Here is a 26,182-nt window from a genome sequence, read left to right as displayed (position 1 = left end):
CCATCCAATCCAACACACACATAATGTTATGTGTAATGATGACAAATAACTAAGGCAAAAAATATTCAACACAGGAAGAACGAGAGGTGCAAGCAAAAAAAGCATGGAATTTCATGTGTAGCTGTTGCTGTTCTGTGAGTCTATTGTGCAAGTGGTGTGATATGCCCATGTAGAAAGGACGGCACTGCAACGCTGGACTTGCCCTTACTCTGGGCTCCCTCTTTATTCTGGCAGCTGGTACAAAGAAAACAGCACACAGTCTTCATTAACAGTGTGCAAAGCAACTGCAACATTCAGTTCACCAGCTTGGGAGTTTTTTTTCCTTTTTCTTTCCAAACATAACACTTAACAAATGACTAAGATATATTTATACAACACAACATCAATAAAGTCTTTCTTTTAAAAGTTCTAGCTGAAACCAAACCTGTGATCGTATAGTAGCAGTATTATTTATTTATTTTTTTCTATACAACAGCATCAATTAAAACTTATACTTAACAGCGCCTACCTGGTACAAAGAAAACAGCACACAGTCTTCATTAACAGTGTGCAAAGCAACTGCAACATTCAGTTCTGTTAAAAAGAATTAGAACAATTACAATCCCATAGAGAAGCATTAGAGCTGAGTGCAAGTCAAAAAGCACCCGACTAGCTAACGAGTATTAGCTTAGCATGCTAACTAAAAGTGCTACTCGTGAATAAAGTTACTACCCATGCATCAAAATGCCTGTAACTTTCAGGATACATGCTAGTACTGCTTACAATCAAAATACATGTTGACAATTACCACTATAAGAATGTTTTCCTTAATACACATACAAAATTGACAACAGTATCGCTCACTAGCACCTACCACCAGCTTGGGAGTTTTTTTTCCTTTGCTGAGGCATGCGCTGTGCAGCAATTTGGAACCTTAACAGTTGCTGTTGCTGTGTTTGTCCACCAGGTGGCTCCAACTATTCACAAAGCACATCAATTTTGAGGAAATTCATTAAGCTATTTTCTAACTCTGTTACATCCACCCCCGCAGAATTTCACTCAAGATTATAGATGCACAACCCACAGCATCCACCAAAATCAACAAAACAAAAGAGAAACCCAAAAGAAAACAGACCCGACATGGTTATATAGACACACCAACTCAAGAAATATCCCCAAAAGGATGAAGCAGAGTGAGCGGCGCCAACTCACTACCAGCTCCTGGATGCAGGATGCCGTCTACACCCCACACAAACCATGCCCCACAGAAAAAGAAATGTCCCCGCATCGGGACCGAAGTTCAAACATGGTGGTGCAATGGAAAACCAGAATGGAACAAAGAATACACCAAACTGGAAACCACAATGTAGAAAAAAAAAAAAACCTTACTGAAAAGCCTGACGTATTGACTTAGAGACTTTGCCAATTATCTGACTTGCATCATTAACGACCTCTTGAGTGGACATTACATGGAGCAACCGATTGACTGGTTTGACAATGCGTCCAAAACGAGATCTGACTGGTTGTACATCGCCAGGACCAGAGTGGGTGGAAGGCGTGAGTTGTCTGTTCGCTCCCTGAGTGATAGTCGAGGGGGCCGATAAGCAGTCTCGTTCAGAGGTCACTGAACCGGCTTGATGGTGCAAATCACTCACACTCTCAGGCTCATCAGCCATGCTCAAAACATGACTAGAGGGCTCAGCGCCCTCACAGCTGTCCGAACATGCAGCTGACAAATTGTCAACCCATTGCCGAGTTCTGGTCACAGAATCCCCACTTTCTGAGAAAGACAGCAATCCCGTCGCATCCATGACATCGCCAGATCCAGCTTCAGATGAAGACTGAAAGGTGCGATCTGCGTGACTGTCCACGTCCACAGGTAAGAAGTTAACAAGCATCAACAGGTTACGGTGCACAACCCTCTCCTGTCCAGTCATAGGATTCTTGATCACATATGTGTGAGTAGCAGGCTTCACACCAACGACAGTGTATATGGTGGACTCCCACCTGTCTGCTGTTTTTCGCTTCCCTCTCTCACGTCTGTTGGAAACCAGGACTCTATCACCCGTAGCGATCAAGTTCCCCTTCACACGGCGGTTATAGAGCTCAGCCTGACGTCTCTGTTCTTTGTCAGCATGTCCTTGAGCAATAGCCATTGCCTCTTGAAGATCCTTTGTCAGGGACACCACATAGCTATCATAACAACCGATTTCAGGATCTTTCAGTATGTTTTTGAACAGCACATCAACTGGAAGACGGGGGACCCTACCAAACATGAGATAGAAAGGAGCGTAACCTGTTGTCTCATGCACAGTACAGTTATACATGAATGTCAGGGTCTGGAGGCGCCGGGGCCAGTCGTGTTTCGCATCGGGAGGGAGGGCACGAATCATGTTGCCCAGTGTCCTGTTAAAACGTTCCACACTACCGTTGCCCATTGGATGGTACGGTGTCGTCCGAGACTTCTTCACACCAGCAACCCTGAGCAATTCAGCAACCAGCTGACTTTCGAATGATGCCCCCTGGTCAGAATGGACCCTCTCTGGGAATCCATAAATGCAGAAATACTTGTCCCAGAGTTGCTTCGCAACCTGTTTAGCAGACTGATCTTGGCAAGGGAAGGCCTGGGCCATCCTAGTAAAATGGTCCGTCACCACCAGCACATCAACAGGTTTCTTGTTAGAATCCTCCGCAGTCCAAAAATCAATGCACACAATTTCCAAAGGTGCAGATGTCTTGATACTCTCCAGGGGTGCCCTCCCCTCAGGATCAGCTGCCTTACCAATGACACACCGCTGGCATTGTCGCACATAATCCTTCACATCTCTGTCAATGTGCGGCCAAAAGAACCTCTGGCGGGCCAGACACAAGCTCCTAAACTGCCCCTGGTGACCAGCATTGTCATGTGTGCCCTGGAGGACCTCGGGTTTAAGGGCATCAGGGACAACAAATTGGTATCTCTTCTTCTTGGAGACCTGATCCCTAGATACTCTGTAAAGGACACCATTACACATCGTCAGTTTGTCCCAGTGTTTAAGGTACCTAATGACCATGGCACACTCACTGGATCTCTCCCTCCTGGAAGGTCGACGGCCGCGTTCCACAAAGTACAGCACTCTGGAGAGGACAGGATCCCTCAACTGCCCCTCACGAAGCTCACCCTCAGAGAACACAGGTTGAGCATCTGTTGCAGGGAGAAGTAGCTGTGGAAGCTGTTGGAGGATGTCAACAGCACGCGTTCTGGCACCCGACTCCCAAAGGGTATGTGTCTCAAAGATGGCAGAGACCTCTTCTTTAGTCAAGGACTGGTTCTTAGCATGCACCGACACAGTAGGCTCCTCCTCGACCTGGCCATCGAAGAGATGTCGACTGGAGTTCGACTGTCGAAATGCCTCCTGTACTGAGCCAACAGAGATGGGAAGAGCTTCTCCAACTAGGTTGCTATAAGGGCAGCAAAGCAACCTCTCTCCAACAGCCAACTTCACAAACGGTCGACGGCTTAGTGCATCTGCAACAATGTTCTTAGAACCAGGGACATATTTGATATCAAACTCGTAAGATGCCAGCTTCGCCACCCACCGCTGCTCACAGGCGTCCAGACGAGGTTTAGTCATAATGTGTGTAAGCGGATTATTATCAGTCCACACCATGAAGGCATGTCCCTTGAGCCAGTGGCTGAACTTGTCACACACAGACCATTTCAACGCAAGGAATTCAAGGCGATGAGCAGGGTACTTCCGCTGGGCACGGGAAAGGGATTTACTGGCAAATGCAACTGGTCTAGCCACAAAATCACCTTCCTGAACTTGTGAAAGGACTGCTCCCAGCCCATCCAAGGAGGCGTTGGTGGACAAGACAAAAGGGCGAGCAAAGTCAGGATGGGCCAAAACTACTGAGGACACCAAAGCAGCCTTCAGATCCTCAAATGACTGTTGATGATCATGTGTCCAGTCAGTAGGTGTCAGCTTCCGAGATTGCATAGCACGGCTCACACGTGCCCGCCCCTTGCGCTTCTGCTTCTGGCCAGACAGAAGGTCAAAGAGGGGCCTTGCCAAGGCAGAGTAATTGGGCACAAAATGCTGGTAATAGTTCACCATCCCCAGAAATGATCTGACACGGGACTGTGACGGGGTGATCCCATCAGGCTCCATTAGGTCCGCAATGGTCATATTGCTGACAGCCTCGACCTTAGCAGGATCTGTGGACACACCAGACTCATTAATGATGTGCCCGAGGAATTTCACCGACCTCCTGAGAAGCCAGCACTTCTTTGGGGCCAATTTCAGGTTGTGTTGGCGAAGTCGGCTGAAAACCATTTCCAATCTCTCCAAAGCCAACTGCTCAGATGGTGCAAAGACCAACAGGTCATCAAGGTAGCACAGCAGGCTGAGGAAATTTTGATCGCCAAAAATGCAGGTCATCATCCTCATGAAGCTGGCTGGGCTGTTGCACAAACCCTGAGGGAGGCGGTTATACTCGTACAAACCCATGGGTGTTGTGAATGCAGAGTATTTGCGATCTTCCTCATGTAGCGGCATGTTATAGAAGCCAGAAGTCAAGTCCATCGTGCTAAAAAACGCATTGCCACCAAGGGCTGCCAAGCAATCAGCTTGATGTGGCAGGGGATGAGCGTCCTTTAGCGTCCGCCTGTTGAGCCATCGAAAATCGGTGCACACTCGCAAGTCACCATTTCTCTTCCACACAAGGACAAGAGGTGAGGCAAACTCGCTAGTAGACTTCCTGATTATGTCTCTCTCCTCCATCTCGTTAAGAACCTGGCGGAGCTTGTGGTATTCGGCAGGAGGCACACGCCTGTAGGGGAGACGAAATGGCCTGTCATCTGTCAGTCGAATCCTGTGCACAAAGCCCTTAGCCTCACCACAGTCCAGATGATGGCGAGAAAAGACATCTTGATAATTGACCACAAGGTCAGCCAACTTTTCTTGCCAGTCCGATGACACATCACAGGATTTCAGGTCCAGGTCACCCAGGCCAACATGGTCCAGCCTCTCCTGTACAGTACCAACATCCACTGTGGGTACAGATGTCCCAGTGGGCTCTGTACGAGTGGACTGTTGACTGAGCTCTGGAACCTCCATATCCTCCAATGCAAGGCAGGTGTAGACATCAGCAAGCTTGGCATTCCTCCGCAGAATAACAGGGTTGTCTGTGACGTTAAGGAGCTTGAGTGGGACCCACCTGTCTCCCCAGAGAGGAGTCACCACTCTAGCGACCATGATGCCCCTGGGTGCACAGCGAGAAGTGGTTGACTCAGTAACTACAGTAGAGCCGGGAGATATCTTAACATCTTTAGGAAGTTTCCCCCATACAAGAAACTCACTGTTACCTGGCAGGGTGACAGCCCTGTTGCACCTGACTGTGCCCACTTTGTCTGGTATCTCAGTACCAGACCAGCGTTCCAGGCCAGCAAGCAGAGAGAGGAACTGTTCAAGTTCCTGATGCCCTGAACCTGACGTCGAAACTGCCTCCCAGTAGCTTGCATCTTTCTTGAACTGACGGATTAAATGTCTGATGACATTCGAGCCAACAATTAAGTCATCTTGTTGATTCTCAACAACAAAGGTTGGAACCAAGATATGACACCCATACACTTCCATGTCAAGCTCCACCACTGATTTAGGCTTCACTCGTACACCACCACAGCCAACAAAAACAACAGTGGGTGCCCCCTGATTGCTCAAATCAATAGCACCAGCAGCAGCAAGCCTCTGCAGTGCTACTTCACTCAAAGAACAGGCCATTGAACCACTATCCAACATAGCACCAAGGGATGCCTTGCCTCCGATTGTAACAGGAGTGTAGAACAGGCTGTCACTGCTGCTGATTCTCTGTGTGTCCTGAAAAATAACTCTCTCAGACTTGTCTAAGTCCTTTACATTGTCATACAGCTCTGCTGCATCATGTGTGTGGGAGTGTTCTTTACGACCCGTACAGCCTCCCTCAAAGCACAGGTCGTCTAGTTTCCCTGGGCATTGTCACCCGTAGAGGCCCCATTGGCACACGAGCGACGTGTGTGACCGGGCTGAAAGCATGTGAAACAGAGTCGGGCAAAGCGGCAATGGGACTGTGTAGTGTGGTCCTCCTTATTACAGACCTGACAGCTCCTGCCATTGAACGAAGGGGCCCGATTCTGTACTCGTCTGCCACCCTGCCGTGAGGGGGAATGTCCATCCCCAGCCTTCACTTTATTCAACAGCTCCCTGAGCATCGACATCATCTCGCCAAGCACAGCATTGTCGCTGGGCTGCTGACTGTGGGGAAACTGCTGCTCAGGAGCAGGGAGAGCAGACTGCTTCTGGTAATGCAGGGGAATAGTCTGGCATTTATTCTGAGATGAGGTCGTCGGATTCCGTTCCCCATCCTGTGAGAATAGAGGAGGAACTGTGGGACAGCTTGGAGCAAGAAACATCTGCTGCGTCTGGGACAAGAGAGGAGAGGGTGAGACAGAGGGTCCTACACCAGGAGACGGGGGTGAGGTAGGAAGCGCGTCAACACCAGAAGACTTCCTGTCATCATTATTCAAGAGCTCAACACGCGTGTCATCACGAATTAGCGCTGCTGCATGGGCCTCAACCACGCGCACTCTCACAGAAGACACCCTCTCGCGCCGATACTCATCTATCCTCTCCTGAATCTCCTTGCATGTCCACTCATGTATCTGCTTGTACTTAAACACAGATGCGAGCTCAGGATCTGGGCAGTGTTTCACAAACATTTTAGCGATCTCACCACCAATGTCCTCCATTCGCCTGCCTTGACGCTTCAAACCTTCCTCAGCCATATCAGCAGCCTTGTTGAGGCGTATCCAGTAATCAACAGGATTCTCCCTGTGACAAGGCAGAGTTGAGTAGAAGTCCTGCAGGGGTAGGCAAGAGGAAGTGCTGCTGAAGTACCTTATCAGCATGTTGAATATGACATCAGGGGCGCAGGAAGTAATAAGCGCAGGATCACTTCTCAAGCCTATCTTAACTACATCCCTGGCCTTCCCCATTAGCCTCCCCATCACCTCCTCTGTCTGCAACGACACATCAAGACTCTGCTTCCTGATGTATGATTTCATCAGCTCAACCCATTCAGTCACTGCGTACTTGTCTGTACCATCACCCCTGAAAATGACAGGCTCCCTGTCGGATTTTACAATAACACTGAATTGAGTGTTTTCACTAGGTGTATTCGTATCGCCACTCGAATGGGAAGTCTGGTTAGGTGAGTGAGCATTATTTCGGTCGACATCACCAACAGCTCCACTAGACATAAGTCTGGCCGCAATAGATTCACCTATCTGTGAACCAAGTTGAAGGATCATGTCACTAAACTGGTTTAATGTGTCATTCCCATCACTGGGAGTGGAGTGATGTGCTTCGCCCCGCAAAAATTGCCCCACGGGAGACTCATCTGGATCTACACCCGACCCAAAGGCTCCAACCCTCCCAGGCAACACAGGTGAAGCTCCCTCATCCCTCCCAACTGACCCATGTGACAGTAAATGAGCACGTGCTGCACCTCTACCCTGCCCAACAGAGGAGCGAACGTTGTCACATATATCACTCAGCTGGAATTTGCTTGCCATATTAGCATATGAACAGAGAAAAGGAAAAGCAAGAAAAAAAACAAAACAAAACGTAGACAATAACAAATATTCAGAGTTGCAGGTGTCAGCACAAGCAGTCCGAAGAGAGTCCCATCAAATCAAAGAACAAACAGTCCAGTACCTCAACGTAATTCACAGTCCAAGACGGGCAAAGGATGAATCTTTAAGCACAATACACTGCAACCTGGGTTGGAGATCTGCATCAAGTTGATCTCAAATCACAGAGTCACGGCACCAATGTAGCTGTTGCTGTTCTGTGAGTCTATTGTGCAAGTGGTGTGATATGCCCATGTAGAAAGGACGGCACTGCAACGCTGGACTTGCCCTTACTCTGGGCTCCCTCTTTATTCTGGCAGCTGGTACAAAGAAAACAGCACACAGTCTTCATTAACAGTGTGCAAAGCAACTCCAACATTCAGTTCACCAGCTTGGGAGTTTTTTTTCCTTTTTCTTTCCAAACATAACACTTAACAAATGACTAAGATATATTTATACAACACAACATCAATAAAGTCTTTCTTTTAAAAGTTCTAGCTGAAACCAAACCTGTGATCGTATAGTAGCAGTATTATTTATTTATTTTTTTCTATACAACAGCATCAATTAAAACTTATACTTAACAGCGCCTACCTGGTACAAAGAAAACAGCACACAGTCTTCATTAACAGTGTGCAAAGCAACTGCAACATTCAGTTCTGTTAAAAAGAATTAGAACAATTACAATCCCATAGAGAAGCATTAGAGCTGAGTGCAAGTCAAAAAGCACCCGACTAGCTAACGAGTATTAGCTTAGCATGCTAACTAAAAGTGCTACTCGTGAATAAAGTTACTACCCATGCATCAAAATGCCTGTAACTTTCAGGATACATGCTAGTACTGCTTACAATCAAAATACATGTTGACAATTACCACTATAAGAATGTTTTCCTTAATACACATACAACATTGACAACAGTATCGCTCACTAGCACCTACCACCAGCTTGGGAGTTTTTTTTCCTTTGCTGAGGCATGCGCTGTGCAGCAATTTGGAACCTTAACAGTTGCTGTTGCTGTGTTTGTCCACCAGGTGGCTCCAACTATTCACAAAGCACATCAATTTTGAGGAAATTCATTAAGCTATTTTCTAACTCTGTTACACATGACACCAGCTGAAATCTATCAGTAATTAGAAAGCAATACTCCCACTTAGTACAAATTAAGTTTAGCTGGTTCAGTCCAAACATATAGTCTGTTAAAAGCTTTCTCATTAAACATGGTGAGCGCTCTCACAACCTTCGCAACCCTATTATTGCAAAACAAACGTACATAGCATGCAAACAATGGTTACAGAAGAATTTCTAAACCACTGAAGGTTCCAGTAAACATTGTTGGGGCCATAATTTGGAAGTGGAGAGGACATCATTTCACCATAAACCAGCCATGGCCAAGTGGTCCCTGCAAGATTTCAGAGATCGAGTGAAATAAATTATCAAAAGATTTGTCAAAAAGCCAAAAGCCACTGGTGGAGAGCTACAGAAAGACCAGGAAGCAGGAGGTACAATGGTTTCAAAGAAAACTATAAGTAATGCACTCAACTGCCATGGCCTGTGTGCACATTCACCACACAAGACTATTGCTAAAGAAAAAGCATGTTGAAGCTTTTTCAAATTTTAAGGAACAACATTTAGATAAAAAAAAGGCTGTGAAATACACTCATGTATAATCTGGCCAGATGAGATGAAAATTTTACTTTTTGGATCCCCTACTACAAACATTGTTTGGAGGTCAAAAGGCACTGCATTTCATGGTGTGAGGCTCTTTTTCAGAGCGTCACTGGCATTCTTCATATGACTGAAAGAAGGCTAAATAGAAAAATGTATGGAGACATTCTAAATCTGCTGCCATGGACCAGGATGATGAAGATGAAATAAGGGGGGTCCTTTCAGCAATACATTGATCCCAAATACACAGCCGAGGACACTCTCAATGGGTTTCTGAAAAAGAAAATAAATCTGCTTGAATAGCCCAGCCAATCACCTGACCTGAATCCATCTTAAAATCAGTGGAAAGAAGCGAAGCTCAAAGTTCATCAAAGAGGCCCACAGAACTTCAGAATTTGAAGAGTGTTTGTGTGGAACAACGGGCCACACAAGACACCTCAAAGTGTCATTACCAACAAAGTTGGTAATATTTTTGTTGAAGTATTAAATAGATTTCAATACGGCTGTGTCAGATAATTCATTCCTCTGTGGGGCATAGGCCAACATGCAATTAGTCACTTTCACCTTTCACAATAAATGCTCTCAATGTGCCAACAGCTGAGAAAAGACACGAGACATGAGTAGAAACCACACAACACAGTACAGAGGGACAAGTTAACGGGTGTCTGTGATGTGGTAGGAAAAATATCGATGCTTGCTTTAAATGTTTGCTTTAAATCTTCATATGTACATTTTTTTATTTGTTATATTTATTTTTTGTCGGGGGTGTTTGTTTTAATTTCAACCCAATTTCTCACTCTACACAAACACTGGGATTTCAGTAGCTGTTTTAAGTCGACTCCCCGCACCCCGGCTACTGTTGTGGGCTTTATGCGCACGGTTCTGTCTTTCTAAAGAAATGTGAGTAGGACTGACTTCCCCTAATGTGGCGCAATATATCCTTCTATCGCTCCCATAACAGGAAGACTGTGAGACTCGGGCGTAAGCAGCGTTCGCGTACCCAGGATATAGACCGTAGCTGAGTATTTTCCATAGCAGAAAAAATGCACTAAGTCGTCTTACAATGGATTCAAATAGGTAAAATGAATAACTTGAAGTTGTCTTTCTTACTGAATCCATCATGTTTGTTGAAAGAAAAGATCTCTGTTTCCCTTTTTCTTTTCCAGACGAGTCTGCAACAGGATCTCTGTTATCTTCCTTCTTTTAGCACACATCGTGACTGTTCCCTTTGGTATGTAGCTCACAGTAAACGAATTAATTGTTCTATGTGTGACTTCCTAAGGAGCCACAATTTATAATTTATGTGTCGTGCAGGAAATAATCAGACAACTAACTCCAGTCTTGACTGTACCAACGACTTTGACGAGCTGATGTTGTGTCAGCTGGAGCTACAAAACTGCACTGAGTACAGTTTGACTCTCCAGAGTGTAGACGGGTATGACTGAGATGTTTTTGTTTGTTTTTTAGTCTAATTTTAATATTAACCTGATGACATTTAAACCAGCTGCGTCACTTTGAGTGGATCCTGCTTTTGTTAATAGCTCTGAACTGTCGACTTAGTGTGCGGAGCAGGGACTGTAACAGCGGGTTCTTTCGGCGGGTTTGTACTTGCTTTGGCTCATTAAGTGGATGCATATTTGGACTGATATGCGGGAGTATTGTTGCTGGTTGTTTGTTGTGTCCCTGCTTGTTTTAGGGGTGCGACTGATCCTCACAGAAATGAGCCTAACAAACTGAAAGTGAAGCATGTTATAATGCTGAAGTAAAGTAAATAAAATGATAAATATTAACATTCACGTGAAGAACATATATATTGTACTTCTTGTTAGTGGATTTTGAAGTTTGTATTTGTACACTTCCTTTGGCCGCTCCCTTATTGACATGGGGTCTCCGCAGCTTGGAGCTTTTGTTTTGTTTTGTTTTTCTCGAGATTCATAAGGGGTTGTCTCCTCCCAGAATAAAACAGCACAATTTTTTGTTTATTAGGCGAAGGTGTAAACCACCACACTATGGAGCCTAACTCTTCCATTTCAACTCCTCTTTTGATCATCTTGGGATTTCAGGGAGAATGCTTTCATTTTCCAGCCGTGATTTTGTGAGACTCAAACACTGGCTTTTGTAAGCTAGAGGAAATAAAAATGTGGGATGGAGGCATTGGGTGAAAATGCTGTACATAAAAATGTAATATTAGCTTAATCAGCATAAGATGACATAAATATCATTTGTTTTAAACATTTTGTATTATTATTTCCCACAGTAAGAAGAATTGCTTTTTACAACAGTGTGGCACTGGACAATGTTGTTGCTCCTTTCGACTGATACTCGTGCTTGGAGAAACTCACACAGCAACTATCTGGAAAGATGGCAACGTCATGGAGTCAAAAGTTTTCAGTGTCACAGAGAGCAGTATGTTGACTTCTTTTAAATTACAGCCCATAACTCTGCATCTGCCAGAAAGACCGGGCGAACAAACATTCACTTTAATGCTCTTGTTTCTGTTTCTGTACAGTAAAACCAAAAACTCCAACAATCAAATCAGTCAATGAATCTGAAGGGAATTTTGAAGTCATGTGGACGTCAAACATGGAGGGATTTATAAACAATGAAATGACTGCTGTGGTGACTTACTATAAAAAAGGAGAAACAGAAAAGGTAGGAACAATGCCACAGTAACTATTTGTTCTGGAGATGTAAACATGGACAACTGTCAAACTCATTTTTGTTCCTCCATACTAGACATCTGGACCTTTCAAACCAGCCACAGTTGATGGACTAAATTACTATGCAATAAAAGGTCAAGACCTGGATCCAAGTTCAGCATATGTGGTCAGCGTGAAAAGCTTCATAAGTCTGAGTGGCAAGTTCAGTGACAGTAGCAAAGAGTGGGAATTTGAAACTGGTAAGTATTGTCTTTTTTCAGTTGTAAATTCTGTATTTCTTAACTGTGTTAAGAGGCCCGAATTATATTTCTATTGCACATTCAGCTGAAAAATAATGAGTTTTAATATTAACTCTCAAACTAACTTTCATGGAAGCTGCTGTCTCCAGAGAAAAGTGGAGATGAGCAGCTTAGATTGTAACATTAAAGCTGAACTATAATGTCCTGTATTCAAATATAAAAGATCCTTGAATATCTCAAAAGAAAAGCGATGCATACTTTGCTGTGAAGGTTCAGTTTGTTCATTTGAATTTTTCTCCAAAACAACAGAATTACTATGATGTCATGTCCTTCTATTTACGTTCCAGAGAGTGCACTCACATTTGTTATTTGCATTAGTGTTAATATGTACTTTCTCCAAACACTTTGATTGGTTATTGCGTTAAACTTCCTGACTTATGTCACAATACAAATTGAACATGTTCTTCATTATCATGTTCATCCTCTCCCCTGTTTTCATTTTTGCTTGAATTGTTGGTCACAAAGGTTTTGTTTATGCTTTTGGAAATAACAAAAAATACAAAAGCTGATTCATACTTTTGTCTGTATACAGTAGTGTTTGCTCATAGTTGTGTATTTCCTGTACAAATAGAAAAAGCATTAAACTTTTTTCAAACGCGTACCTTCACAGCTCGCTCCCCACACTACCTGCTCGTGGTTATCATCATCTGCCTCAGTATTGCTGCTGTCATCTTAAGCGCTGTTATGTGTGGCTGTTATGTCAAGTAGGTTGTGCATATAAAAAGTTTGTTTTTTGTGCCAGTTTCTGCCAGTGCATATTTCTCCTAAATACTAGAACTTCTTTATATTTTGTTGATTTTCTTTTAACATTTCCTTTTAGGTTTAAAAGAAACTGGTGGGATGTAGTTACCAAACCTCCAAATCCAAGCTTTCTTAATGTCTATCCAAGCAAGGAACAGGTGAGACATATTTCACACTAGTTAAAAGCTTCTGACTTCAAATGTTACACTCGTGTATTTTGTTAGTAATAATTGTGGGAAATTTTTATTAATTTTTTTTTCATTACTTTTTCATTAGTAGCAATTCATTGGATTTATGTTCTGTCCTTAACCTCCTAAGACCTGAAGTCTTCCACGGCATGCATTTTTAATTTCTCTTTGATATTTGGGCATATTGGGACCCGATGAATGTAAAAACAAAGAATTACCAGATTTTGGTTTTTTTTACCTTAAATTTGTTTTTAGGAAAAATAAGAGCCACATATGAAGATATTCATTTAAAATTTTGATAGAACAGTAGCAGCATAATGTCCTCGTAAGTGGATATCAGGCCCTTGTAGAGCAAAATTGAGTATTTTGGTCTAAATAACCCAAAATGTGATGTCCACATATGTGGACGCCAGGTCCTAGGAGGTTAAATAGCAGTTTGGTTGGGACTGTTATACTCAGAAGAACAGTGTTATTTCCATCTGCGGTCATTTATATTCTTAGTATGGCTCTCTTCGCTGACTTCCTCACCCTTCCGTGTGTTTCATGAGCACAGATCAAACATGAATACATGGGCTCGAGGAGGTTTGCACCAATGGTAGGCAGGCTAAAACAACTTAATTAGTTCACTGAGTATAACATTTACTGACGGCGCCCTGGACCTTATATTGGATAGTACTTCTCACACAATCTGCCAGGATTACAGCTGAGCTTGAATTTATGACCTGCGTCATGTTTAAGACTGTTCATCCCTTTTGTTTAGGTCTTGAAACCTGAGCCATCCATTACCTCCACTATCTGCATTGAGCCCCTTATACCAGATGACAGTAAACTGGGGTCAGTATTGGCTCTATTGATGCATCACCATTACAAGATATTTTCTTGAGGATTTTTATCTGGCAGTTTCAGTAATTGTTTCTCTATTCAGGTCAAAGATGTCACTGACAGACACAAGCAGTGGAAGCCTTCAGCAAACCAGTGGGATCAGCACGGGCTCCTCCGATCTCAGTTATGCGAATGCCGAACCCCCTGAGACTATGAACGAAGAACCTCCTATCACTAAAGCTGTTCATGATGTGCTTTCTAAACTTTTCCTGAATATTAGCCCCATATCACCAGTGACCACCAGTCCCCTTACACAATTAATGAATATGCAAAAAAGCGATTTATGCTCAGCTGCCTACAGTCCGTGTAGTGTCCAAGCTAATGACACCAGTTCAGGATCTTCTGTATTTGAAAATAAAACCTATTCCCTCCTAATTCCCGTCTCTGAACATCAGGCCATGACGGGCGACTTGGAGGCACAGGAAAAGGCTGAAATGCTTTGTGTCCCTGATTACCATCCCAGTAAGAGCGACATGGAAATGTGTCCTCATCAGCTGCTACCATCTTGTCAAGTTCCTGCTCAGCAAGATTCTGGTTCATTTCTAAGGCAACCAGACATGCCATATCAATCCTACAAAGCAGATTCTGGGACATTTTCGTATGAAGAAGACACCAGCTTGTCCTCTGTCTCTAGTGGGACTAACGCATCTGATTCTTGTGAATTTTCATCCAGAGCTGAGGCAGAGTTTGAGAGCTCTGACGAGGTCATCAGTGGTAAACCAAAGCTAGGTGAAGAGGTCACAATTTGTGATGAAAATCCCTGTTATGGTTGTGTGCCTAAAGGGTCAAACAGCTTTCTTGCAATGGATGATGACTACCAGGCACTTCCAAGTCTGGAGAAGCAACCTGATATTTTGCTTTTAGAGCAAGGAAATGGTGAGTACGAAAAATTATTCAAAAAGACTCCTCAAAGCATCTTAAGTGAAGTCTTTCCAGGTTTTATCCACAATGTCCAGGGCGGGCAGCTCCAAATACCTTTTCCCCCCTTAATGTCTGTTGACCACTCTGTGCCAATAATTACAGATGCTGGCTATCAAGCTGTGTAGCACTGTGACTGTGACCTATGTTTCATTCTTGAACTTGGAAACGGTTTTAAAATTATTGTAACTCAAGAGCCAATTAGTGTCTGTTCTTTGCACTGCATGGGATCTTTACACTGTAAGTCCTGCTTTTGCATATAAATGTATACATTTTTCAATATAGAGCATCCACAGGTATTCATTCTGAAAACATTTCAACTGTAAATACTTTCTTTCTGAAGTTTTTGATTGAAAATTGTGAAATATCCATGAAACTTCCACATAAAATGACTGATATCAGATATCAACCAGTATGCGCCTGTAGCCTTAATATTTTCAGTATTTGTTTTCTACAAAGGGATAGGCAAAACGGCTTCTATCACATCATTTACCTACATTCCACATCTGATATTTGAACAAAGTTAATTTTCTTTCTTCTTTTTGTTCAGTTTGGTTTGTGTTGCCGTTTGTTTTTAAATATCATTCTGCATTTCTTTTTGAAAACAGATTCCTTAAATGCATAAAGGCTGAGATGACTAAGCTGTATCAAATCTGTCTAAAATGTCAACTCAGTAATCCTCTTGAGCCATTTTAGAGTTTTCATTTAAATCTCAGTTTAAAATAATAGAAAAGATAGACAATTTGCCCATTAAGTCTAAACCTTTTAAGTAGGAATTACATAGGAAATGGCTGCACTCTCTGACTAAAACAAGCCGCAACACTTATCTGCCCTTCAGGGCTGCTGTTCAGAGTTATGAAATTACTTCCTCATTGCTCTTCTTTGGAACTGTTGATCCGTTTCCACAGAAGCACACGTCATCGCCTTCAGCATGTTGTAGTTGTCAAAATAAAAACATAGTTACTTTTTAATATATGCAACTGAAAGAAACAACTTTATTCTGTATTTGAGTGATGTGAATCTTAATATCACAATTTTCTGTTGTATAAAACAGTTCAAATAAATGTGAATACTTCTGAGTTGTGTTTCCTTCAACGAGACAAATAGGTTTGAATGATCCACAACAACGTTTGTCCGCTGTGTGCTTTGGTACACCAATGAAATTTGGTAATGCATTTTTGAGATTATATCTTATACATAATTGAATTGATCGTCTGTGAAGGTTCTCAGTCATCCAGGTCATCGTAGTCAAAGGAGCTTGCAAAGAAAAGCGTCTGGACCTCTTTAAGTTACTTGAAGACGTTTCACCTCTCATCCGAGAAGCTTCTTCAGTTCTAAGGTCAAAGGCCTTAACGCCCACTCACATCCTGGGCCATCTGACCTCAGGAATTCGCATGATAAGGTGGGGCCAGGTTTCACAATGAACACACCCGAAACTCTGGCTGATTGGGACCCACACCCAGTTTCACACCTTGGCTCAGGCGATTAGAGGATCATCAGGGGGTCCTTTTGTCCCTCTGTGGGGGGATACTCCCACTAGGTTTATATCTGGGACTCTCCACCATTCGACCTTAGAACTGAAGAAGCTTCTCGGATGAGAGGTGAAACGTCTTCAAGTAACTTAAAGAAGTCCAGACGTTTTTCTTTGCAAATTGAATTGATCATAATGCAAAATGCAATTGAAAAGTATATACCTTAAGTAGGATACATGTTATTTGTATTTTGGATCCCCATGTAGTAAATATGTGTACTTAAACGTGACAGTGGACTAATGTAAACTAGTGTTTATGTGCTACTTAAAATAAAGACATCAAGCATTTATGGTGAGTCAAAGTCACTATATTCTATACTACATAGTGCATATATATGTGTGTGTGTGTGTGTGTGTGTGTGTTCTGTATCCTGTTGCTTCTGTGTGTATGTATATGTGTGTGGCTGTGCTCAGTATTAGTGGTGGGCACATAGGTTTAAAAGAAATGTTCATGCTTAACTGAACTGTACTGAGCATGTACACTAAAAAGTCGAGGCCCTGTTGCAACATGTAAGAGAACGTCACCATTACTTACACCATTGCTTGTGCTTCCATCTTGTGGTCTTAACATGAATAGATGCTATCTAGCAACTGTGCTGTGACTTAATAAAGCCAAAATAAAAAATATACTGACACTGACTTTCTGCAGCAGCTGACATATACAAAAATTCATATATCATACAAACATAATATATATTTACCTTTTCCCCCATGTTTATACAAGTTATTTTAAATTAACTTTAAACAACTGGTTAGTAAACCAGCATTTCTGTCTATATTCAACTATTAGAAAAGGATTTAAAAACCTGTACAAGCAGCTTTACAACTCCCCTCCCACCTATAACCGCACTATTCCAATTCAACTCCACTCGAAGCAAACAACATGCAGTATACAATATTTTCTGTAACAGGAAGAGCCTGTGTGGTAGACTATTGGAGGAGGAGCGGGATCGTGTTAACTGTGAGTCTTCTGATTGGAAGAACCAGCCAGGTAGGAAGGGTGTCCCAGCATAACCTCTGATTTAATCTGAGCTCCTAAGAAATTTTCTGTTATTGCTGAAACTCCTGCTTTTGTACTGACCACCTTTTCCACTCACCTGAAGCACAGACTGGAGCATGCAACAACAAAGCCGGCTCAGGCTGAGGCCGTGGCTGGAGGAACAGATTCAGTCTGGAAGGTATCCAGGAGTCAGCTGGCTGGACCAGGTAGATCACCTTCTTCTTACCACCATATCTACATACACCTACACACATATACAAATACAACTGGGGTTTAGAAAGTTTCCTATAGTTAAAATCACAGTAGGTAAACATAATAAGGCATTTATTCTTAAATAATCCTGGGAATAATACAACAAATCACAGTTTATTTTCTTTTTCATTCAACAGTCAGCACGAATCTTCCAGATCCCATGGAAACATGCCGCTCGCCACGGTTGGAGTATTGAGCGAGATGCTACCCTTTTCCGGAGCTGGGCCATGCATACAGGTAAGAGCAAAACACTGACACTACGTGATTTGTTTCATCTGATTGTTTCTCGGCTCAATTCAGACTGTTTTATTATCCATCTGTTGTACTGATCGCTCTTACTGATCAGAACAAAGTTCTTATGCTACATTTTTTCACTGCACGCTCGTGTTTCGATACAGAACAACAAGAACTACAAACAGAAGCCACAGGAACATCCCACAAATAACTACCAAAATCAATCCCTGGGCCAGAATCTCAGCGCTTTATTCATATCAGCGTTGAACTATAAAGATATCTATTTGTTTTTACAGTAAATAGTAATAAAAATGATCATACATATGTCATGAAAGATTATCTTGGTAGGGGTCTATTGTGTCCTGGTATCTTGATAGTTTAAGAGGTGAGCCCTGTCTTCATAACTTCCCTGGTACAAGTCTGGTCAGGGATCTGTTAGGGAGCTGATATGCTCCCCTAAAAATATACATCTAACAAAAAGATCGGGATAATTACTTTATTCGCAAAAACAAAAACAACAAAGTCATGGGAATGTTCAACACGGAATGTATTTTTTTAGGGTTACATACTTTAGAGAACAGATACCAAGTTTCTAAATGCTACTTAAAGGCACATACAAATATGTTTTCCCTGTTGTTGTTGGGGTTTTTGCCAAACGGAATATGAACATTTTGCATTGCAATCATTGTTTTAACGACCCTGATGAGATTTGCCTATAGACCGGTTTCTTCTGTTCTAGAAGTGTTTCTAGTGAAGAACTCCACGGTTGTGTTGCTCAGTCTTTCTAGATCTACCACATTCCTGTTTACTTTCCAGCTAAGTGATGAGAGCTTGACGGCAACTTCAAATAAAACAAGCCTTATCCAATCAAACATAGACATGGTCTCTTTAAGGATAAATAGTTGGCACTACAAGCTGTTGCAATGACTTTAGGGATGTCAGTTCAGTTCATGTAAGTCCCTTCTGTCGCTCTCCAGTTCCAAACTGAAGCATTCTAATACATGTTATCTTCCCAGATCATTTAACTGACATCTTCTCATGAGTAGTCTGATAACCTTCTTCTAGTAATTTAATACATAACACTGAGTAATTTTCCTCACTCCTTTTAGTGGATCACACAGTTTTCATAATTCACAGAATATAAAACATATATTTTTCATAGTCTTCTATCCCCACATTATTGTTTTGGTCAATGCACAGAGAAGCATAAGTGCATGTGCGCATGTGTTAAACATGTTTCCGTCTTGGGAAAGTTGCGATTTATGACTGCATCTGCATCATGGGAAAGCTCCAGTTCACTTGCTGTGAATGCTCAAAGCGATCGAGTTGCTGTCAAAGTACAACATTAAGGCTTAAAAAAAACAAGCTCTAAAAAAGAGACAAAACATATTCATGAACTGTCTGTGTAAACACACAGTGTGAAATAAATACTAAATTGATTTGAACACAAACCATAAAAAGCTACATGGAGTTAATGTCTTAAATAAAAAAAGGTCTTTGACATGAGACTTGTGGAAACCTTGATGAATGGGAGGTTTCAGTGGCCGCTGCCTGTGCCCCTTTAATTCCTGTTAGCCCTTGTCTGCTGTAAGTGATCCATAGTGGATCTTAAAGCTCCGGTGATTTTATTACTTTAACAGTTCTTTTCAGAAGGCTGGCTGAGAGCCAAGTTAAACTGTTGTGCTAAATTTGAGAAAGACGACCATAGACTGGATGAAGTCACCTGACAGCAGGGTTAATGATGAATGATGTTAACGATTCACCATTAAGCCTGGTCTGGCACCAGGTGATGGAGAATCTTGGTAACACTTCATGATAGGGCCCGCGATTAAGGGTTTAGTTCTTTTGTAATTAAATGGAATTTCGAATGCTTAAACATGGGTACACTAGAATAAAGAGGTAACAGATCAAGGTTTTACAAACAAAGAAACAATTTTACTGTGAGTACATTTAAGTACTGCATAAGTATCTTAATTATTTTGTAACTTGTTAATGATTTAGAGAGGAAAAAATGTATTTCCCCCCATCTTACACTTTTTGGGAGTGTCTTGCCTATCTTGCCTAACTTAAAGTTATTTTACAAAAAAGGAGATTTTAATGCTTGTCAGGGATAACAGTCCTTTTCGCATTTCTATTGGTAAAATAAAGAAGCATTTGAAAAACAGACCATCCATGCACATCAACACAATGAATATTAAATAAAATGTAGCAAAAATAAGGATGTAAAAATCTTCTTTTTCTATGACTATCTTTAAGTATTTGTAGGTAAATATAATTAAAATGTAATCTTAAATAAAATACATTGAAATTCCAATCCAAACAGGGGACTTACACCCTTAGTGGCATGTTGTGGTACAAACATGTGTTAAATGTGTGTAATAACACAATTTGGCAAAGCAGAACTAGGGAACAAGTAAAACATTATGCATACACTGGTTCTGATTTGATTACTTGTTGTTTTTTATTGACAGTTGGGCTAGTGTCATTACAAAGACTTGAAACCAAAGGCTGTGATTTTCAAACTAATCAGTCAACCACTAACTAGTCTCTGAAGATTACCGTGTGGTCCTTTCCTTGGTACTAGTTTAAGGCTTCAGGAATTTTGCAGTGCTTACGTTGATATGTGCTTTGTATTACTTCTTGTTCCCCTTATTCACTTTAATGAGAGGAAACCAAAAAGGGCATAGTGACATAGGTACACTGGTCAAACTACATCAGAATTTCCCTTTAAAAACCTTGTTTTGCTGGCCGCAGCTGTGTTTTTCTTCCCCATTTTTACTATACAAAAAGTACTTTATTCAGCAATCACATAAATAGAGATTGTTACAGTACACATAAAGTCTATCTGTGTACTGATAAGTGACTGAACAGGTTCAGGCAGAAGCAATGCTTATATATGCTTGGCTTACATTTGTTTCAGTATAGCTAACCTACCCTAGAAAAGGAAAAGAAAACAACAAATACAAAACAATTCACTCATAACACTAAAAAATATCTTCGTAAATCATTCTTTTGAAACCCAAAAATGAATTGCAGGATTAGTTCACATTTATGTCAGGATTAGTTCACATTTTTACCCGAACAAGATAAATATAATTTTTATTATCTAATTTCTAGCTTTTTGTACAGTGAAAATATAAATACCTCTCAAATCTTAGACTAAAAAATAATTGTACAGGGAGTGCAGAATTATTAGGCAAATGAGTAATTTGTCCACATCATCCTCTTCATGCATGTTGTCTTACTCCAAGCTGTATAGGCTCGAAAGCCTACTACCAATTAAGCATATTAGGTGATGTGCATCTCTGTAATGAGAAGGGGTGTGGTCTAATGACATCAACACCCTATATCAGGTGTGCATAATTATTAAGCAACTTCCTTTCCTTTGGCAAAATGGGTCAAAAGAAGGACTTGACAGGCTCAGAAAAGTCAAAAATAGTGAGATATCTTGCAGAGGGATGCAGCAGTCTCAAAATTGCAAAGCTTCTGAAGCGTGATCATCGAACAATCAAGCGTTTCATTCAAAATAGTCAACAGGGTCGCAAGAAGCGTGTGGAAAAACCAAGGCGCAAAATAACTGCCCATGAACTGAGAAAAGTCAAGCGTGCAGCTGCCAAGATGCCACTTGCCACCAGTTTGGCCATATTTCAGAGCTGCAACATCACTGGAGTGCCCAAAAGCACAAGGTGTGCAATACTCAGAGACATGGCCAAGGTAAGAAAGGCTGAAAGACGACCACCACTGAACAAGACACACTCACCTGATCTGAACCCCATTGAGAACCTGTGGTCCATCATCAAATGTGAGATTTACAAGGAGGGAAAACAGTACACCTCTCTGAACAGTGTCTGGGAGGCTGTGGTTGCTGCTGCACGCAATGTTGATGGTGAACAGATCAAAACACTGACAGAATCCATGGATGGCAGGCTTTTGAGTGTCCTTGCAAAGAAAGGTGGCTATATTGGTCGCTGATTTGTTTTTGTTTTGTTTTTGAATGTCAGAAATGTATATTTGTGAATGTGGAGATGTTATATTGGTTTCACTGGTAAAAATAAATCATTGAAATGGGTATATATTTGTTTTTTGTTAAGTTGCCTAATAATTATGCACAGTAATAGTCACCTGCACACACAGATATCCCCCTAAAATAGCTAAAACTAAAAACAAACTAAAAACTACTTCCAGAAACATTCAGCTTTGATATTAATGAGTTTTTTGGGTTCATTGAGAACATGGTTGTTGTTCAATAATAAAATTATTCCTCAAAAATACAACTTGCCTAATAATTCTGCACTCCCTGTACACAGTCTGAGATGGACTTTGATTTTGTTTTGAACCTAATACGCAACTTTTTAAAGAACCAAATCGTGAAAGCCCATGCTGTGAGATTTTAGAAACAGTGGATTGGTGGGACCATAGTAACTTGGCTTGTTAATAATTAGTATCTAAAGGTACATTTAAAGGTTGATCTCCACAGTTCCACACAATAAAAAAAAATGTTTGAGCATAATGGAGCAATTACCTATATCGGTTATTGCAGGGCCTTGTAGTTTACATCCACTGTTTTATACAAAATTGGTAGCATTTTTTTCTTTATTGCAGTCAGTGTGTTATTTCCATGTTCTTTTGTGTTCAATCAGAAACCAAGAAACTGCTACATGTACTACAATTTCTGTATCAGACTTGTAGTTCATTTTCCTTGTACTTCCTGTTGATTTACAAAATTTAATAAATTGAGTTTCCTTAATTATAAGACACATCTGACTATATTTTAAGGACTTCACACACTCCAAATTGTGATATTACTGTTAAGTATGTTAATAGGTGCAGCCACACCTTTAACCCTATTAAACAGTATAAAGAGTTTGGCTGTAGCTGCCTTCCATTGCTTTCTGGACTATTTTTCAGCCTCTATAATTATGCACACCCATGAGTATGATTATCTCTAGTAAATCACATGGAAGCTGTGCCCTAAAGCGTATTCTGTTTTGTTGTCACTCTAACTGGGACCATGATTTTTAAAACAAATATTATGCTGTAACAAAGACGCTGTGACACTTATAACTGAGGCCATCCATAGCCTAGTAAGGAGGATGTTTACTGAAGTCACTTGTGAAATGAGTAGGATCAGTTTCTCATTGACTTCTTTTCGATTTGGCTACTTGCAACCGGATTAGTTGCCCCCTGTTGGCCATTAGAAATATTGCAGGTTTAGGAGACGTGCTTTTGCTGTGTGCAGCTTTTAAATAAAGTCTGTGGTTAAAACTATGCACACCGCAGACTTCCCTAGCTACGCACACCTGACCACAGTCTTTTTCTGACTTTATCATTAACCTTTCTGTATATGCTTCTTCAGGACGGTACCATCCAGGGAAAGATAAGCCAGATCCAAAGACATGGAAAGCAAATTTCCGCTGTGCCTTGAATTCTCTGCCTGACATCTGTGAGCTGCGAGAGCACAGCAAAAAGAGAGGCAGTAATGCCTACAGAGTCTACAGGATACTGCCCAGCTCACAAACACAGAAACGCAGAAGAGGTAAGAAACAGACTTAAAGTGTATTTCCCAACTTTACCTGCAAACACTGGCCTCATGTTTCAGTCCTACTCTCTCTCCTCTCAGGGCTGCGGTCATTCGACCGATCCAGAGAAAGACAGACCAGTTTAGGTGAATGCACATCTAATGACATGCACAACACACAGATTTGGCAACCCACAACAACAAGGCCCATTACAGACATACCACAGAAGGTGGAAGCTGTTGCAGAGAACACATTTACCAGCATTCAAAGACAGGGTGAGATGCTTTGTCTTTAAAGTGCTCTGTTGGTGTTTTGGATGTAAGAGACACTTTGAAAAGATTGATGATGGTTCTTGTTGGTATGCAGGGATGTGGGACGCCAAACCAGTGGACCAGGAACAGAGTGAGGCCGTCTTTAAGGTACCATATCTTAAATATGCTAACTAATCAAACGCAAACCAACAGTCTTGGTTTTCTTGCAAAAAAATGCGGTTTTTCCTTAGGAAACGAAAAATAATTGCTATGTAATTGAAGTACATCATATTTGACTTAACCGAGATCAGTTTCCTGGGAATTTCTTTTTGCTGCAGTTTTGATTCTGTATGTGCTGCTCTGCATATCTGTTTGACTAACTTTCAGTGTTTTGTTTCCTGCAGCTGATGGATCACTTAAACAACACTGAGCTCTGGAACCAGACCGGGGAGCAGAGAGGATGGAGAACACACAATCTCTGGAACCACTGGCACTGTATGACGCTTATTTTATTTCTGCAAAGTATTATTAGTCCATAGTTAAATGAAATCTTAAATATGAAAAAACATAACCCTTCTACTTCACAGTACTAAACTGCAGTACAGCATTTTACTGTATGTGGATTTAATGTAAACATTTCCAATTATATTCAGTTTCATTCATATAGCGCCAAATCACAGCAACAGTTAAGGCGCTTTGTATTGTAAGGTAAAGACCCTAGAATAATACAGAGAAGACAGAGAAATGCACTGTGGAAGAGAGCCAGAGATTAATAATAACTAATGATTAAATTAAATTACATCCTGAAATGTTTTAATTTTACTCGGACAGAGTAAATGTAAACATGAACAGGAAGTGTGTTGTACTATATATTTTTGGATTTTGGGGTGAGTAACACTGAGGGAAAGACTATGAGAATAACAAACAAACACAGCTCTATTAGGTAGATGAGCGTTAAGCCTGACAGATCAAATTCAATATATTATGTGTACATGTAACAATCTGTAAAAGTGGGATAAAATTAAATGCATTAAAGGTGTGATAACAGCCATGATTGTTGCCATGACTGTGTGTTTATGTGCTGTTTTATGCTTCTCAGGTCCTGGTGATGATAACTCATATCCTCTGCACACAGAGAACTGCAGTGATCTATTTGGTCCAAACTACATCAAGGAACTTTCCGACTGGTCCACACATCAGCAACCACTGATGCCATAGCTGTGCACCCAAGAACTCCATCTACCTTCTCTTTGTGTTTACTTTGTGTGTTTTTTCTTTTAAGCTTTCTTGCTAACCTTCATCCGTTTCCCTCTTATTGTTTTTCTGATAAGCTAATTGCAGGAAATAGGAGAAATGTGAGAGGGCAGGGAACATTGCTCTGTCATCCTCTCTGCTGAGCATGCTGGGATGAAGATCCACTTCCAAGCCAAGCTTTACCTCTGTCAACATTACTTATGTTTAGATTTAGTGCCTAACACTCACAGAAATGACACCAAGCTCGCAGATCTCATTTCATCGCAGTGCAGGATCAGTTTCTGTTCGCCCGTTTCAGTGAGCTTGACTGGATGTTTAGCCAGTAAATGAAGTGCAGAACAAAGAATAACAATTTGTAGGTTTGTGTTTGTGAGTGGAGTTCAAATCTCACTTTACCTTCATTCACAGAAAGCTGACCCAATCTACAATACGGTGTATTCTATATCCTTGTCCATTTGTAATATGTGTGCGACTTCTACATTTGTAAATTAATTTTACTACCTTTTGAAAAAAAAATTTCCAACATGAAATACAAGTTTGTTTGTTTTTTTGTATCTTTTTTAAGGCTATAGATTGTTCAGTGTGTTTTGTGTGTTTTAGTGAATAATACCCATGTTGTTTTTTGTGTATATTATTTGTTTATATATTACATTATATATATAAATAAACCTGCTTTTACAAAATACACAAATTACACAAGGGCATGAACTTGTCAGGATTCTTGACATCCTGTGTCTATATAAAAATGAATGCAAAAATACTGAATTTTAGTGTGTGATTAAAAAGCTGCCAAGTTTCTACTTTTTGATTTACTTTTTTTTTTTCCACATTTATTGCACGTTGTTTACATCCTGAAATATGTGAGGAGTATGATAACTCATTGTGATTGACAAGCATCCAAAACCCAATCCTGTGATGAATAACAAGGAGCAGATGTTACATTTCTATTTTTTTTAAACATCTGCTTCACCTCATTCCTTGTTGTGTTAGGAGACATGAAACCATGTAACCAATGAATACAGCTTGAATCTTCTGATCTTATCTCGAAGTTGTAATCTTGAGCACAGCTTTTAAAGTTGTAGCTTTAAATCTTGATTAAGGCTTTAAATCTTTAATCTTGAGCACAGCTTTACATGTTGGAATTACTAAGCCAATATGCC

The 26,182-nt window shown here is 41.1% G+C and overlaps 2 protein-coding genes across 4 annotated transcripts; both read left to right on the top strand.

The window, feature by feature from the left end:
* Positions 1 to 9,908: 9,908 nt before the first annotated feature.
* il4r.1 (interleukin 4 receptor, tandem duplicate 1) lies at positions 9,909 to 16,808 on the top strand. 3 transcript variants are annotated; one of them, XM_084930774.1, is made up of 11 exons: positions 9,909 to 9,968; positions 10,255 to 10,370; positions 10,460 to 10,524; positions 10,608 to 10,728; positions 11,551 to 11,699; positions 11,803 to 11,945; positions 12,030 to 12,192; positions 12,863 to 12,956; positions 13,073 to 13,151; positions 13,942 to 14,015; positions 14,107 to 16,808. In XM_084930774.1, exons 2-11 carry the CDS (start codon positions 10,357 to 10,359, stop codon positions 15,107 to 15,109), a joined length of 1,905 nt encoding a protein of 634 aa, XP_084786900.1. In that variant the 5' UTR covers positions 9,909 to 9,968; positions 10,255 to 10,356; the 3' UTR covers positions 15,110 to 16,808. The 3 variants fall into 3 exon arrangements, with proteins under 3 accessions (XP_084786900.1, XP_084786918.1, XP_084786907.1); XM_084930792.1 differs by lacking the exon at positions 10,608 to 10,728; XM_084930781.1 differs by lacking the exon at positions 9,909 to 9,968 and having other exon boundaries at positions 10,246 to 10,370.
* A 523-nt stretch (positions 16,809 to 17,331) lies between these two features.
* irf1a (interferon regulatory factor 1a) lies at positions 17,332 to 25,807 on the top strand. Its single transcript, XM_084930800.1, has 7 exons — positions 17,332 to 17,718; positions 17,902 to 18,001; positions 23,355 to 23,534; positions 23,619 to 23,792; positions 23,884 to 23,936; positions 24,173 to 24,263; positions 24,868 to 25,807. Exons 1-7 carry the CDS (start codon positions 17,629 to 17,631, stop codon positions 24,984 to 24,986), a joined length of 807 nt encoding a protein of 268 aa, XP_084786926.1. The 5' UTR covers positions 17,332 to 17,628; the 3' UTR covers positions 24,987 to 25,807.
* The last annotated feature ends 375 nt before the right edge of the window (positions 25,808 to 26,182 follow it).

The sequence above is a fragment of the Perissodus microlepis genome, chromosome 1 (assembly GCF_051167445.1).
Source record: "Perissodus microlepis isolate ML-2025 ecotype Zambia chromosome 1, ASM5116744v1, whole genome shotgun sequence".
NCBI classification, from domain to species: domain Eukaryota; kingdom Metazoa; phylum Chordata; class Actinopteri; order Cichliformes; family Cichlidae; genus Perissodus; species Perissodus microlepis.
Note: the sequence above shows the minus strand (reverse complement) of the source record. Positions and strands in the feature narration are given on the sequence as shown.

Bases quoted from the DNA above. Each gene is read 5' to 3' on its own strand.
- il4r.1 (XM_084930774.1), top strand. The intron at 11,946-12,029 runs GTAGGAACAATG...CCTCCATACTAG, and splicing joins AAAAAGGAGAAACAGAAAAG to ACATCTGGACCTTTCAAACC. The intron at 14,016-14,106 runs GTCAGTATTGGC...TTCTCTATTCAG, and splicing joins CCAGATGACAGTAAACTGGG to GTCAAAGATGTCACTGACAG.
- irf1a (XM_084930800.1), top strand. From the start codon at position 17,629: ATGCAACAACAAAGCCGGCTCAGGCTGAGGCCGTGGCTGGAGGAACAG. The intron at 18,002-23,354 runs GTAAGAGCAAAA...ATGCTTCTTCAG, and splicing joins GAGCTGGGCCATGCATACAG to GACGGTACCATCCAGGGAAA. The intron at 23,937-24,172 runs GTACCATATCTT...TGTTTCCTGCAG, and splicing joins AGAGTGAGGCCGTCTTTAAG to CTGATGGATCACTTAAACAA.